The sequence below is a fragment of the Gopherus flavomarginatus genome, chromosome 6, assembly GCF_025201925.1.
Source record: "Gopherus flavomarginatus isolate rGopFla2 chromosome 6, rGopFla2.mat.asm, whole genome shotgun sequence".
Taxonomy (NCBI): domain Eukaryota; kingdom Metazoa; phylum Chordata; order Testudines; family Testudinidae; genus Gopherus; species Gopherus flavomarginatus.
Window position 1 is genome coordinate 39,310,323 of NC_066622.1, and position 15,439 is coordinate 39,325,761.

The window sequence follows — 15,439 nt, forward strand, 5'->3', positions numbered from 1 at the left end:
ACAGCAGAAATAATTATTTGAATTTTTTTTCCTTCATAAAGGGCTCACCTCCAGATTAAGATCAAATACTTTACTGCTTCAAGGTTACTTCAGATGTGAGATTAAGTATATGGTATTGTAGAAATTCAAAATAAAAATTGACTTATACTAGTGTTTATCCATTTGTTACCTTTACAATCAACTCTTACTAGTGCAAAATATTGAATGACCTATAATACTATTTGTACAGACATGTATTTTCCAAAAATTATCCTCTAGTTAAGCAAGGAAAAATATCCATACTTGTGTTACTTAGGTTAGGTAGTAATCAGGCATAGTTTAAAGTTCAATTTCGAGAAACTCACTTTCAAACCCTTCTCCCTTTTTCAGCAGTGCTGTTTGCCTATAATCTTATTTGCACTGTTTGTGAGTAAGGCATTATTATAATGGAGATGTACTCATGTCCTACTACTTTATAGATTTGACAATTAAATATGAAAAAGCTATATTAAAAAGACATTTTACTTAAACACCTAAGAGAGAGAATATTTTTTGTTTTGTTCTTTAGTTCCCTCTTTATGCCTGTGTACTGTAAATCATTTAGGGCATTTACAGAATTCCTGAAGATTTATTTCCATCTTCACTTGCTAACTAGTGTTGAGTTCAGAGTTGTGTTTATCCAATCAACAGCTGGTGGCAACATAAGCAATACAAGACAGTAAAGAGGAAGATATCTCAATGGACATTTAATTTTAAAACAAATGTAAAAGATATAAATGGACAGAAGTACAGATAAGGATCTGAAATGAATAGTTTCATAGACCAAACAAAGCCTTTATTGCTATGCCTCTGGAAAAGGGAAGTCAAATATTGTGTGGTTATTTTTCCTTTTTCACTCCCCTGTGTTTATCCTAGTTTTCTCTTAACTTTGAAAACAACCCAAACTGGGATAGTTTTTGTACACTGTTTGCATTGTTTTTTTCTCTGATCTTCAAAATTATAAAATTTATTTCTGCTGTTCACTATGAGTGAAATTTATCCATATGGAGCGCCAGCACAAGATCTTTTCACCACTTAAATCCCATGAGAGTGACTGTTGTTGTTTTGCCATTGACAATGAATTTCATAATGAGGTAAAAATATAAACTGGTTTGGAACAACCAGTAAAAGTGGAGCAAAGAATAGATCTAACAAGCTGCCTGAGATCAGAAATCCAGTAAGATCTAAAATTGCAATGATTGCTAGCATCTTAAGAATCTCTCAGCATTTCCATTAAATCTTATTTTGGGGGCAAAGGTGGGGGAGATTAATAAAGGAGACGCAGACAGACTTAGGGATCCTATATCTCCCAAGTATCACTATAATATTTTATCATCATTCCATAAGCAAATAGTGGACCCCACCAAAGATTTATACCTTATTTACTCTAGTTTTGTAATTATGGTATTTATAGGACATATTAAAGATGAGGTTCATTGATGCCTCAGAAACTTGAATGGATAATTTTGATCTCTGTTTAATATTTGTTCCATTTGTCTTCCTGACCCAAAATGTAGACACATGATGAAATCTTGCTCTCAGTTAAGTCACTAGCAAAATCTCCAGTTGACAGAAATTATGGGACCAGGATTTTACCCAAAGTGTCAGCTGAATGCAAATATTGTGTTACTCTGAATCAAACTCCTTAAATTTAAAAGGGAGCCTGTGAACCATTAGATAACACTTTACTTTTAGGTACTTGTGATGATTAGCACTATCAAAATACCTATTAATGAGTTATTTCCTCACTACCAGTATTAGTCAAGTATCAAAGGAGTAGCCGTGTTAGTCTGGATTTGTAAAAAGTGACAAAGAGTCCTGCAGCACCTTATAGATTAACAGACGTATTGGAGCATAAGCTTTCATGAGTGAATACCCACTTCGTCAGATGCATGTAGTGGAAATTTCCAGAGGCAGGTATAAATATGAAGGCAAGAATCAATCTAGAGATTAACAAGGTTAGTTCAATCGGGGAGGATGAAGCCCTCTTCTAGCAGTTGAGGTGTGAACACTAAGGGAGGAGAAACTGCTTTTGTAGTTGGCTAGCCATTCACAGTCTTTGTTTAATCCTGAGCTCATGGTGTCAAATTTGCAAACGTGCCAGAAATGTCCCTCTGCTATGTATATCAGCCAAACTGGTCAGTCCCTACGTAAAAGGATAAATGGACACAAGCCAGATATTCAGAATGGCAATATACAAAAACCTGTAGGAGAACACTTCAATCTCCTTGGACACACAATAGCAGATTTAAAGGTAGCCATCCTGCAGCAAAAAACTTCAGGACCAGACTTCAAACAGAAACTGCTGAGCTTTAGTTCATCTGCAAATTTGACACCATCAGAGTAAAATCTGTAAACAAACAAAATGTTGGGGGCCTTCCATAAATAATCAGATTTTATTTGAGGGAAAAAACATGGTATTAAATGATCATACATGCCTGTATGTGTAGCCTTTTCCAATTCCCTATGTACTTGTGTCCTACATCCACAAGGCTAAAAATGACTTGGAAAGAACCTTTCTGGGCTTACTGAAATCCAATCTCATACTGGGTTTCATCCAACCCTACATACCTCAATGGCAAAAGGGTCTTGAAAGTCATATTTTGACACAGCTGAATTCCTGAGTCATACTACTGACCTAGCATCTAATATAGCTGACAGCATATTACGGTTATTAAACACACTGTAAGCAGAAGTTTTGTCTCTGGAAAACAGAAATATGGTAGTAAGAACATAAATATTTCAAAACTGAAATAGCTTTCATCATCAATTAGTAATTACCAGTTTCTTCATTCAAATATCTACAAGTCATGTCTAGCCCAGATGCAGAACTTTTTTTTCCCACTCTACAGTGTACAGAAACAAAAGAGCAATCAAAGAAAACTAACATCCTAACAAATAATATGATTTGTACTCAGCAGTGTGATTAACCAGATGTGAAAATCATTTTTCGAAAATACCTCCATCCTTTTCTAAGGGAAGAACACAAAATCTACATGACTGGAATGCAGCTGTCTCACATTACTAGGCACAGTCACTATGCTAGTATATTGCCTGAAGTGGAGTAATGAAGTAGTGTTGAAAAACAGCTAATTTGCTGCAGCAGAAAATTATGGCACTAGCTAGTTAATATGAAATGCAAATACAGAACATCATTTTATGTCAATTGAATTAGTACACTTTCCATTGGTTAGGACACCACAAACTTTATGATTTTTCACCTTACTCTCCCCCTCCCACCACTATGACAGTGTCACTAAATCCTGCTTTTCCTTCAACATCATCTCCAAAATTCATTCACTCCTCTTCATAGCCACAACTAAAAAGTTTATCCAGGCTGTAAATTATCACTCCCCCAACTACTGCAATCTCTGCCTCCTCCTCCTCTGTGGACTTCCAGATTCTTCCTTGACTCTCTTCAATCTGCCCAAAATGCTGTGAAACAATCCACCCAACTTGCCTGCTGCTCCAACCAGGTTCAGACCTCGTTCAAATCATATCAAATGCCAGCTCCTTGCTGTCAAGGCTCTTGCTGTTCACTACCACTCCATTCTTGTCTTGCCGTGTTGGATTTACCCAAGTGTCACAAATCATCAGCCCCTTCACATCCTTTCTCCACTTGTGTCCATGCTTCCCCCTCTCCCCCACCGCCTGCACTTAGAACACCTACCCAGACATTAGACACCTCTTCCAGGGAGTCTACAGACTCTATTTCCTCTCCTCTCCTTAAAGAAATGTTAACAAGTCAGACAGCAGACAACATCAACAAACAAACAAACTAACAAGCAAACAAAAAACTATTACAAAATATGCTAAACTTCACGGCTCCACCACTTCACTTCTGTTGCATCCCTTGCCAATTTGTGAATTGTTTATTTAACGGAGCCCTATACTCTTGCCGTCCGTAAACTGCTTAGCACAGTTTTGAAGCGATATAAATAAAATAAAATAAAAATAAAATTAATCATCAGTTTGGCCTCCGTTACTAGCTGTCAAATTTGCTGATTCATTTTATTCACATTTACTGCACTTCATTAAATCTGCATCTAAATATGGTTTAAATAACTAAATGATAACACTATAACTATGTAACACCCAGGGTAGCAGCATTCATAAATCCTTCAAGCATTTGGCAAGTTCCTTAATCCACAGTAATCATGTTTCTTTGTATAACAAGTCTTGTGATGTCTGTAACAGCGTCTCTCTATAGTAACAACAGTCTTAGTGTTACTGTTCTCCCTTACATGCCTGAAGTATTAATCACAGTTCCATATTTAAGCATGAAATTAGAATGCTTCGCGTACTCTTTCCAAAACAGATATGCTAATCAGAATGCAGCCTCACACTAAACAGAATGGTAGATGAAGTCTCTGGTCCTTTATAGTACATATACTTAAAGACACATCAATATTTTTACAATATTTATCTAGAGTCAGAAGGCATCTTCTTGTTACCACAGTAAACCACTATATCTTGCAGTTTAATATTGTTTTTGCTAGGGAACTGGAAATCTCTTAGTTCCTCCTGCAATATCAACAGATTAATGTTTTTAAACAGACAAAATACCCCAAAAGCAGTCTTGGAAAATTCTGTTGTAAAAATATGTTTGTTTGATTTTTAAATAGGAGAGTAAACAACATTAAGTTTTAGTTTTTTGTGTGTAATGTTTTTTGTCTGTTTAATAATCATGGTGAAGGATAGGTGAGTAGAGTTTATGACAGGGCAGGCAAATTTTCATTCACTGTTGCAAAGCAAAGGAGTGGCTCTTTGCTCACAAGATCCAGTCTTTAACGAATTAAACACATTTATTAATTAAATAAAATATTTTGTTTCATAAATAAGTTAAAATTCTAGAAATATTCCAAATATTTTAAGATATTTTGTATTCAAGACCTTTCTGACATACTCAAATGACATTTTTCCTCTAGTTATTAGTTATTTATGAGTAGGAAAGGATAATTCCAATGTTAAATCTCAAAAAAATGACACTTGCACAGCCAAGTTCACTTACCTTCAACTCAAGTAATGGAAAATCCTGTTTTTTGTCAAACCTTTATGAATTAACTCAACATAAATGAGCACAGTTAATAGCAATTATTTCTCATATACATCAATTAAACCCACAACACTGATTTCCTGCTCTAAAATATACTGGAGAGACTGATGGGTGAGGTAATGTTCCACCTTCTATTTAGGTTGCATTAATAAAGACATAACATTACTCCTGAGGGAATTCTGCGTCACTGCGCACGAGCAGAATCTATGTCTCCCACAGATATTTCCCCCCTCAGCAGAAAATTCATTCTGCCGGAGAGGTGCAGTTATACCATTCTCCCACTAGGGGCTGTTGTGGTGCCAGAACAGAGGGCAGCTAGCTCAGCCAGTCGTGCATAGGGAAGAGGAGAGGCTGTGTTCCTCAGAGCATCCTGTCCACCGGGCCAGTTGAGAAGGCACAGGATGTGTGTGTAGGGGGGGGAACTAAACAGAAAGGGGCAAACATGCATGCTGGGAGGTCACACAGACTGGGGTCAGAAGGGCTAGTGGGGGGGACACTAGTGTGAATGACAGTGGGGATGGAGACACATGGGGATTGGGTGTGGGGTGCAGGACCCCTGGGGAGCTAGAGGGGAAATATAGGGACACGGGCAGGGGTTGGCTGAGTGGGAGTGCAGGGACACATGGGGATGGAGAGTAGGGGTGGCTGAGTGGGGATGCAGAGACATGTTGGGACAGAAACAAGGAGGAGCATGGACATATGGGGATGGGAGGAGAGGAGTGGCAGTGGAGGGACACATTTGGACAGAGGATGAAAGGACACAGGGGGACAGAGGTAGATGTGCCTGACTGAATGGGAGAGGCTAGGAGTCAGCCAGGGTCTGCTTAGGGGAGGCTCCTGAACTCCCTAACAATCCCTCCCTCCCCCCAAAAAACGGTCTATACTTCTCCCACCCACCCCCAACAACTCCTCAGGTTAACTCCCAGGCTCCTTCTCAGCAATTATTTCCCTCTCCCTCAGATCCTCCATTACCCTTGACTCTCCCAAGTCTTTGCATTATTTCCTGCACCCCTCAGAAGCAAACTTCTGTATTTCTGTTTAAATGAATTATTAGTCAAAGATCTGTATTAATATGCCTAGTAAGGAATCTATTTGTTAAAAACATTTCCTGAATCTTTTTTATCTGTATTGTTACCGACATACTTGTTGACAGGTATTTCAAAATAAATTACCAAAATAACTGAAACTGGCATGACTATATTGTGTATTGTGACAAACAAAATATGCAGAATTTTAAAATACTGTGCACAGCATTTAAATTATTTTGGCCCAGAATTACCACACGAGTAATAACATGCAAGTCACAGGAGGTGATAGTACCATTCTGCTCAGTGCTGGTTAGGCCTCAGCTGGCGTAATGTGTCCAGTTTTGCTTACCAATGTATAGACATAGAGAAACTGGAAAGGATCCAGAGGCGAGCAACAAAGATGATCAAGGGATGGAATGCAAGCCATATGAGCAAAGGCTGAAGGAACTGGGTCTGTTTAGTTTGGAAAAGAGGAAATTAAGAGGGTATATGATACCGGTCTTCAGATACTTAAAAGGCTGCCACAAAAAAGATGGAAAAAAGTTGTTTTCTTTTGCCACAGAGGGCAGGACAAGAGTCAATGGCTTCAGACTACAGCATAGCAGATTTAGATTAAATCTCAGAAAAAACTTCCTAACTATAATAACAATAGGCCAATGGAACAGACTGCCTCGGGAGGTTGCGGAAGCTTCTTCACTGAAGATTTTCAAAAGGAGACTCGATAGCCATCTGTTGTGGATGACTTAGGCAACAAATCCTTCATCTTGGCAGGGGGTTAGACTGCAGCCGCTTCTAACCCTATGATTCTAATTGTGACACTTTGCGTACCTTTCTCAGACCAGAAGAAGATATTTGTGTAGCTTGAAAGCTTGTTTCTTTCATCAACAGAAGTTGGTCCAATAAAAGATGTTAGCTCAAAAAAGAACTCAAATGTGAAATTGCGGAACTATTAACTTGGTTTGTAACCTGCCCTTTAAGTCAGCTTCCGTAACCAAATGACTGGAAGATAGCTAATGTAACGCTAATATTTTAAAAGGACTCTAGAGGTGATCACGGCAACTATAGACTGGTAAGTCTAATGTCAGTACCGGGCAAATTAGTTTAAACAATAGTAAAGAATAAAATTGTCAGACACATAGAAGAACATAAATTGTTGGGCAAATGGCAACACGGTTTCTGTAAAGGGAAATCATGTCTTACTAATCTATTAGAGTTCTTTGAAGGGGTCAACAAACATGTGGACAAAGGGGAGCCAGAGGACATAGTGTACTTAGATTTCCAGAAAGCCTTTGACACCAAAAGCTTTTATGTAAATTAAGTTGTCATGGGATAAAAGGGAAGATCCTTTCATGGATTGAGAACTGGTAAAAAGACAGGGAACAAAGGATAGGAATAAATGGTAAATTTGCAGAGTGTAGAAGGGTAACGAGCGGTGTTCCCCAAGGGTCAGTCCTAGGACCAATCCTATTTAACTTATTCATAAATGATCTGGAGAAACGGGTAAATAGTGAGGTGGCAAAGTTTGCGGATGATATTAAACTGCTCAAGATAGTTAAGATCAAAGCAGACTGTGAAGAACTTCAAAAAGATCTCACAAAACTAAGTGACTGGGCAACAAAATGGCAAATGAAATTTAATGTGGATAAATGTAAAGTAATGCACATTGGAAAAAAATAACCCCAACAATACATACAATATGATGGGGGCTAATTTAGCTACAACTAATCAGGAAAGAGATCTTGGAGTCATTGTGGATAGTTCTCTGAAGATGTCCATACAGTGTGCAGTGGCAGTCAAAAAAGCAAAGAGGATGTTAGGAATCATTTAAAAAGGGATACAGAATAAGACAGAGAATATCTTATTGCCCTTATATAAATCCATGGTACACCCACATCATGAATACTAGGTACAGATGTGGTCTCCTCATCTCAAAAAAGATATACTGGCATAAGAAAAGGTTCAGAGAAGAGCAACTAAAATGATTAGGGGTTTGGAATGAGTCCCATATGAGGCGAGGTTAAAGAGGCTAGGACTTTTCAGAGGAAACTAAGGGGGGATATGATACAGGTATATAAAATCATGAGTGGTGTGGAGAAAGTGAATAAGGAAAAGCTATTTACTTGTTCCCATAATATAAGAACTAGGGGCCACCAAATGAAATTAATGGGCAGCAGGTTTAAAACAAATAAAAGGAAGTTCTTCACGCAGCGCACAGTCAACCTCCAGAACTCTTTGCCTGAGGAGATTGTGAAGGCTAGGACTATAACACATTTTAAAAGAGAACTAGATGAATTCATGGAGGTTAAGTCCATTAATGGCTATTAGCCAGGATGAGTAAGGAATGGTATAGTAAGGAATAGCCTCTGTTTGTCAGAGGGTGGAGATGGATGGCAGGAGAGCTCGCCTACATTGTCTCTAATATCCAGGGACAAACGTGGCTACAACACCACTGCAAACTAAAAAATACTGATCGACTGAGGCCCTTAGCAAAATTATTTTTCCATTCACCTGAGACACTTTTTCCAACCTTTATTTCTCTAGCAACTTCAAGAAACCAAAATTAGCTACTAGCAGTTAGGCGTGTAAATCTACATTTTAAGTAACTTTATAATGGCTTTTGGTCTAATTTTCCTAAATTTTAGGTTTATTTAAAAATGAGCAATATTACCAAAAGACTCATACATTTCTTCAGGAGAACTGAAGATGGTATTGAGATACTAAAATTATACAGGATGGTTTCTGTTAAACCTATTACAAAAAGTACTTTGAAGTGTCTAGTGTCTGTCTGCCTATCACTAGTTTGCTGTATTAACCTGCTGCTCTTGTATTATACTTGGATAGGAAGAACTTTGGGTAGGGCATAACCTTTTTGTTATGTGTAGACTGTGACCTGCACAGTGTGGCCCTGACACTGATTGGGGCCTCAAGGCATTACTGCAATACAAATAATCAAGAATAGCAAATAACAATACACTCTCTGATACACTAAGGCCAGGATACTTACAAGTGTCTGCTTAACTTTTTGCACGTGAGCCCTGAACACATACCTACTTAAATCCAGCCATAAACCCAGTGTCTTTATTAAGACCAATTCATAACTTTGCTAAACACCAAAAATCATGGTCTTAATAAAGATATTGGATTTATGGTTTATTACAACAATCTGTAACTCACCATCTCCGCTTTGTCCTATGACTACAGGCCATTTCACTTTGAGTGATACCTAGAATATGCACTAACTACTTATGCTAAACTATCTGTTCGATTTTGTATTTAGCGGTGACAATCTGAGTACCTTTCCCAGACCTGAGGAAGAGCTCTGTGTAATATCTGTAATCAAAAATAAAAATATCAAGTGAGCACTGTACACTTTGTATTTCGTGTTGGAAGATGGTGCCTGGGTGGCTGGGATCTGGTACCTGTTGCTGCAGGGGAAGGGACCAATCAGCTGTGGAGGCAGAGGAGGGACCAATCAGGAAATGGACTAATTGGGGCTCTTTCTGAGCTGCAATGTCTGCTCTCCAAAAATCCCAGACATTTCCTGTTATTTGAAAAATCTGCTGAGACAGGATTGAGCCTCAAAAAAGAGGCAATGCCTGGGAAAACCCAGACATATGGTAACCTTATTCAGGGCTGGCGCTTCCATTTACGTGACGTAGGCGGTCGCCTAGGGCGCCAGGATTTGGGAGGGTGGCAGACTGCTCCAGTGGACCTCCAGCAGGCGTGCCTGTGGCAGGTCCACTGGAGCCGTGGGACCAGTGGACCATCCGCAGAAACACCTGCGGGAGGTCCACCGGAGCTGCGGGACCAGTGAGCCACCCTGTGCCTAGGGCGCCAAAAACCCTGCGCCGCTCCTGACCTTATCTGTATATGGAAAGGCATCTGCACTACCCAAACCAGGCTCTGGCTCCCAATCTTGGGGTGGGAATAAAAGTCCCAAGAAAATAGTATTTTCTGCTGCCTGTTAATCCCACAAGGATATGAAGCCACAGAAAGGCCTCAAACTTATGGGGTGAGTTCCAGTCTATAGCTCTTTAACACTGGTTCACTAAGTAGTTCCTTCACAGGAGCTTGCCTGGTGTGCTGTTCTATCAGAACAAACCTCGGCTACTGTACAAGCAACAAAGAAGGCTACTGCCATTACAATTCCATAGTAAAAGTTCCATAACTTCCTATCATGACATTATTAGAATAGACCACACAGCAGCCAGTTTCACATGGAAAGTAAAATAAATTTTCCTCAATTGTTCTACCTGAAACACCCAAGAGTCACTTAACTGAGTGTGGGATTTTTTGTTCTGATTAATATTCCACAGTCTTGGGGTGAGTCAGCCCATTTAGACAGTATTTTTGAGAGGCTGGAAACATTAAACAGCTCATTTTCCACTCAGCATGCCTCTAGCCATTATCTCCTATTAATACTACTGGGAGTAGTATTAATCATACATCATTGGAGGCCAAACCTCTAAGAATGTAAGATAACTACCATATGAGTGACTGCACTTGAAGACATGTGGAGGATATCTGGAATTTATAATCATCAGGTTATTAGTCTGGGTGGGGGTGAGGGGGGAGGAGAGTTAAACATTATTTTCAGCAACTATCTAACATACATCATTAGCATTCTATTCTTACACAGAACGTACATCCTTCTTGACTGCTTGGTACAAAGTTGATAAGTATCATGCACTATATACACTGTCACTGTTTTAGTGTGCAGTATGTATGGCACAGACAGATCCAGAGAATAGTGCATATAAATCACCCACCCACAAAAAAAAATTGCTACACAATTGCCAACTAATACAATGAATATGAAATGTGTGTTTTTACAAGTGCTACTCAAGGAGATTTTATTTGTGGGAAGAATGACTCATGGGATAGCAAGAATTATACTGTAATTACTCAAAGCTAGAAGACAAAAGGAATTAGAAACGTAGATGAAATTAAAAAAAAAAAAAGGTCCAAGAACCATATTAGCAAAAACCAGCTGTTGCACTGTAATATTTTTGAATCGCTTTGTTATGTCTTCACATACTCATCCGGCAGTAGTTTTCTTTTTTCCTTTTCAATTTTTTTCATCCTTTTAGTTTAGTTTTGCTATTGTTGGCTCACAGTTTCTGCAGACGCTAGACAAATAATCTTTTCAACAATATAGCCCTTTTCTAAACAGTATCTCTTAACTCCATCCCTTGGAGGGGAGAGGGGAGTAATGACTTAATACATCTCAGGTTCATCAGATGTGCCCCTTCTCTATTTGTCTTACTTTTCTTCTTGCTTACTTCGTTGCAGGAGAAACAAGAATCTTGGGATTTCAAAGTTCATCTACATACATATTTACAGCTATTCCTAAATACAGTATTTGTATTATTTATCAGCAACATTATTTTATGCTGTGATCTAGTCAGATCTGATAATATATGGGAATCAGGCTGGGTCAATACTTGGAGACTTCCACTGGGCTACAGGAAGTTGTGTTATTTCAATAGATGATGATCTTCCCTGAGAGTCATTAATGAATCGATGACCTAACATAGTGCTAGGGAGTAATACTTGGCTAAAATGACAACATATGAGTGATTGAGAACTCCTTGTCCTCACCACTTACAGATCCCCTGATACTTTTCTCAAGACTAGTGTTATTGTTCAATTCTCAACATCAGCTGTTGTGCAGAGTTGCTGTGTGCCATCAAACATTTAATGTGTTCCTCTAAAGAGGTGTATGAAGTCATATCTACATATAGCCCCTAATTCTGGAAAGCATCCCTGTTCAGAATAGCATATACACACATGCTTAAGCACTGTCCTGTTTTGGGGCCATAGTTTTTAAAGGGCTAGAATGAAAGCTGCTATATAAGTGTAAGATATAAATTATTATTAAAGGTGCTAGTTTTTTCTGTTATTCAGTGCAAGTAATTAATAGAGATGACTATCTTACTACCTCTGGAAATTTGCAAATCACACTGATTTTATACTCGTCTTTATGAAATTAATTTAATTATGATTTTACATTAATAACGTAGTGAAAAATTCCAGGCCAAAAGATTAAAATACATAAACAGCTCAAAGTAGATGAAATATGTTCATGTTACTATACGAAATATCTGAAAATCAGGTTCCAGACACCCCAAGAGGAGAATAGAAGGTTTAAACCCTCCAAATAAGCAGTTAAATCAACTGATTGTATACAATCTTATTGTACTGCAAAAATATATCGAGTAAGGTATTTTATGAAAGCTTGTAATGTTCTAAACTTAATTATGAGATATGTATGCAGGTTATGGTTTTGAATTCCTGTACTTGTACATATAGAGAACTGTGCTCACAAACCTCAGCTCCACCTTACAGCATGGCGGTGAGGGATAAGAGAGAAAGAGGAACCTTCCAAGCCAGGTGTTTACAGAAAACCAGAGTAATCTAATGATCCATAGTACAAACAGGAAGAGACATATGATGTACCATCAGAGTTAACTGAAAGACATTGAGACAACTGGGAATTTACCCACTTTGAATATCTGTAGGGATTGAAGGAAAAAAACTGCAATCCCGTTTAAAATAAAAGGGGTCTGAAGTGAAATCCATCCAGAAACTGTGGGTCAGCCTCTATGTAGCAACCTGTCCATGAATGCTGGATCCCCTCTATAGCTAAGCATTCATGGACAGGGAAATGGTCCAAGTGTTTGGTAATGAAGAACTTGGATTTGGGGAGACTCAGTACTGGAGAGGTTTTGGTGTCACCCCATAATAAGTAACTAGGCTCGTGAGAGTTATGCTTGTGAGGTGGCTTCAGGTGTTAGGAATCTGAATCATAATCAGACAATACCCATGCACCCTGAAGTTATAGGGCAAGTGGTGAACATGTCATATTATCATTGCTTTCAAAGTTTTGTGAAATACACAAATACTGTTGTGACAGCGGTCACAGAGCCCCCCCCCCCCCTTGGGACTCTCACCTGATGTGCTGAAACTACCTCTGATCCTGTTTTCCCTGTCAGCTTCAGACTCCAGAACCCTGCTTTGTTGAGCCAGACACGTTAGTCTGCTGCAACACAGACCCAAGGTTTGAACTATGTCCCCAAAGCTGTAGACTTTAACTGAAAACCACTCAGCAGGTACTCCTGTCTCCAGCACTCAGATACACAGCTCCCAATGGGATCCAAACCCCAAATAAATCTGTTTTACTCTGTATAAAGCTTATGCAGGGTAAACTCAAACTGTCCACCCTCTATAGCATTGATAGAGAGATATGCACAGCTGTTTGCTCCCCCAGGTATTAATCTCTAATAAACAAAAGTGATTTTATTAAGAATAAAAAGTAGGATTTAAGTGGTTTCAAGTAATAACCAACAGAATAAAGTAAGTCATCAAGTAAAATAAAACAAAACATGCAAGTCTAAGCCTAATACGTTTAAGAAACTGAATACAGGTAAAATCTCACCCTCAGAGATGTTCCAATAAGCTTCTTTCACAGACTAGACTCCTTCCTAGTTTGGGCCCAATCCTTTCCCCGGTACAGGCCTTGTTAATTCCAGCAGGCATCTTAGGTGAAAAGCAGGTGATTTCACACATGACTGGGACCTCCTTTGTTCTGTTCCATCCCCTTTTATGGCTTTGGCACAAGGTGGGAATCCTTTGTCTCTCTTTGGGTTCCCCCCTTTCCTTCTAAATGGAAAAGCACGAGGTTTAAGATGGAGTTCAATATCATGTGAAAAGACAGTTACCTCTTCCGTAACTGGTGTTCTTTAAGATGTGTTGCTCCTATCTATTCCACAATAGATGTGCGTGCTTGCCCCGTGCACCAGTGCTGGAAGCTTTTCCCCTAGCAGTACCCCTAGGGAAGTGCTCCTAGCGACCCCTGAAGTGGCACTCTATGGCATAGTATAAGGGGTGCTGCGCACTCCCCCCACCCTCAGTTCCTTCTTGCCAGACAACTCCAACAGAGGGGAAGGAGGGTGGGATGTGGAATAGACATGAGCAACACCGCTCAAAGAACACCAGTTATGGAAAAGGTAACTGTCTTTTCTTCTTCGAGTGACTGTTCATGTGTATTCCACAATAGGTGATTCCAAGCTATATCTGTTGGAGGTGGGTAGGAGTTCACAAACTCTCAGGACAGAGCACAGCCCTGCCGAACCCGGCGTCTTCCCTGATCTGGGAGACGATTGCATAATGCGAGGTAAACGTGTGAACTGAAGACATGTGGCAGCCCTGCAAATGTCCTGAATGGAGACATGGGCTAAAAAGGCAGCCGACGAGGCTTGCGCCCTAGTTGAGTGTGCCCTCACAATTGATGGAGGGGGGACTCCTGCCAGGTCATATCAGGTACAGATGCCAGGTCATAACAGGTACAGATGCACGAGGTGATCCAATTGGAGAGCCGCTGAGTGGCAATCGGCCGACCGGCTTTGTCCGCTCCAGGTAAAAGGCCAGAACCCATTTCATGTCCAGTGTGTAGAGGTGCTCCTCACTGGATGCATGGGGCTTGGGGCAGAGGACCAGCAGGAAAATGTGGCAGGCGGAGACCAACTTCGGAAGGAACGATGAATGTGGGCAAAGCTGGACTTTATGCTTATGGAACACCGGGTACAGGGGCTCGGAGATCAGGGCCCTGAGTTCTGAGACCCATCCAGCATACGTGATTGCCACCAAGAAGGCTACCTTCGACGAGAGGTGCGACCAGGAACATGTGGCTAATGGCTCAAAGTGGGGACTCATCAACCAGGCCAGCATCAAGTTCAGGCCCCACTGCGGGACTGGGGCCTAACATACGGGAAGAGACGATCCAATCCCTTAAGGAATCGGCCAGTCAGAGCATGGGAGAATACCATGTGCTCCTGCACTGGCGGGTGGAAGGCCGATATGGCTGCCAAGTGCAATTTGACGGAAGAGGGCGCCAGGCCTTGGGCTCTAAGGTGAAGGACATAGTCTAAAATGAGTTGGATCAGGGCAGGTGTGAGGTGGAGTGACGCTAGGTTGGGCTGGAGGCGGCGGCCCTGATCCTGGTAGAGCAGGTCTGGGCAGGATGGCAATGGCCACAGTGGGGCAACCACCAGGCTTGTGAGGGTCCCATACCAATGTTGCCTGGGGCATGCCGGGGCAATCAGGAGGACTCGGGCCCTATCTGTCTATCTTTTCCAGGACCTGGCCAATCAGCGGGAGCGGTGGGAAGGCATAGAGAGGCTGGCCTGACCAGGATAAGAGGAAGGGATCAAAGATAGCGTGCACTCCCAGCCCGTCCCCTTCCCCTCCACCCTGAGCAGAACTGGGAACACTGGCAGTTCTGCCGAGTCGCAATCAGGTCCAGCTGAGGAGTTCCCCACTCTTGGAAAAGTCTGTT

The 15,439-nt window shown here is 40.5% G+C and overlaps 1 protein-coding gene across 5 annotated transcripts in view; it reads right to left on the reverse strand.

Moving 5' to 3' along the window:
* The window catches only part of ATG7 (autophagy related 7), a 252,195-nt gene that overhangs the window by 110,533 nt on the left and 126,223 nt on the right, over positions 1-15,439 (reverse strand). The window contains exon 10 of one of the 5 annotated variants that reach the window (XM_050957850.1): positions 13,541-13,764. The exons of 3 other annotated variants lie outside the window; for them this stretch is intronic. In XM_050957850.1, coding sequence (XP_050813807.1) covers positions 13,543-13,764 — 222 coding nt within the window. In that variant the 3' untranslated portion in view covers positions 13,541-13,542. Of the gene's footprint in view, positions 1-13,540; positions 13,765-15,439 lie in introns of those variants that run through there. One more of the 5 variants, XR_007774998.1, reaches the window with a different exon arrangement.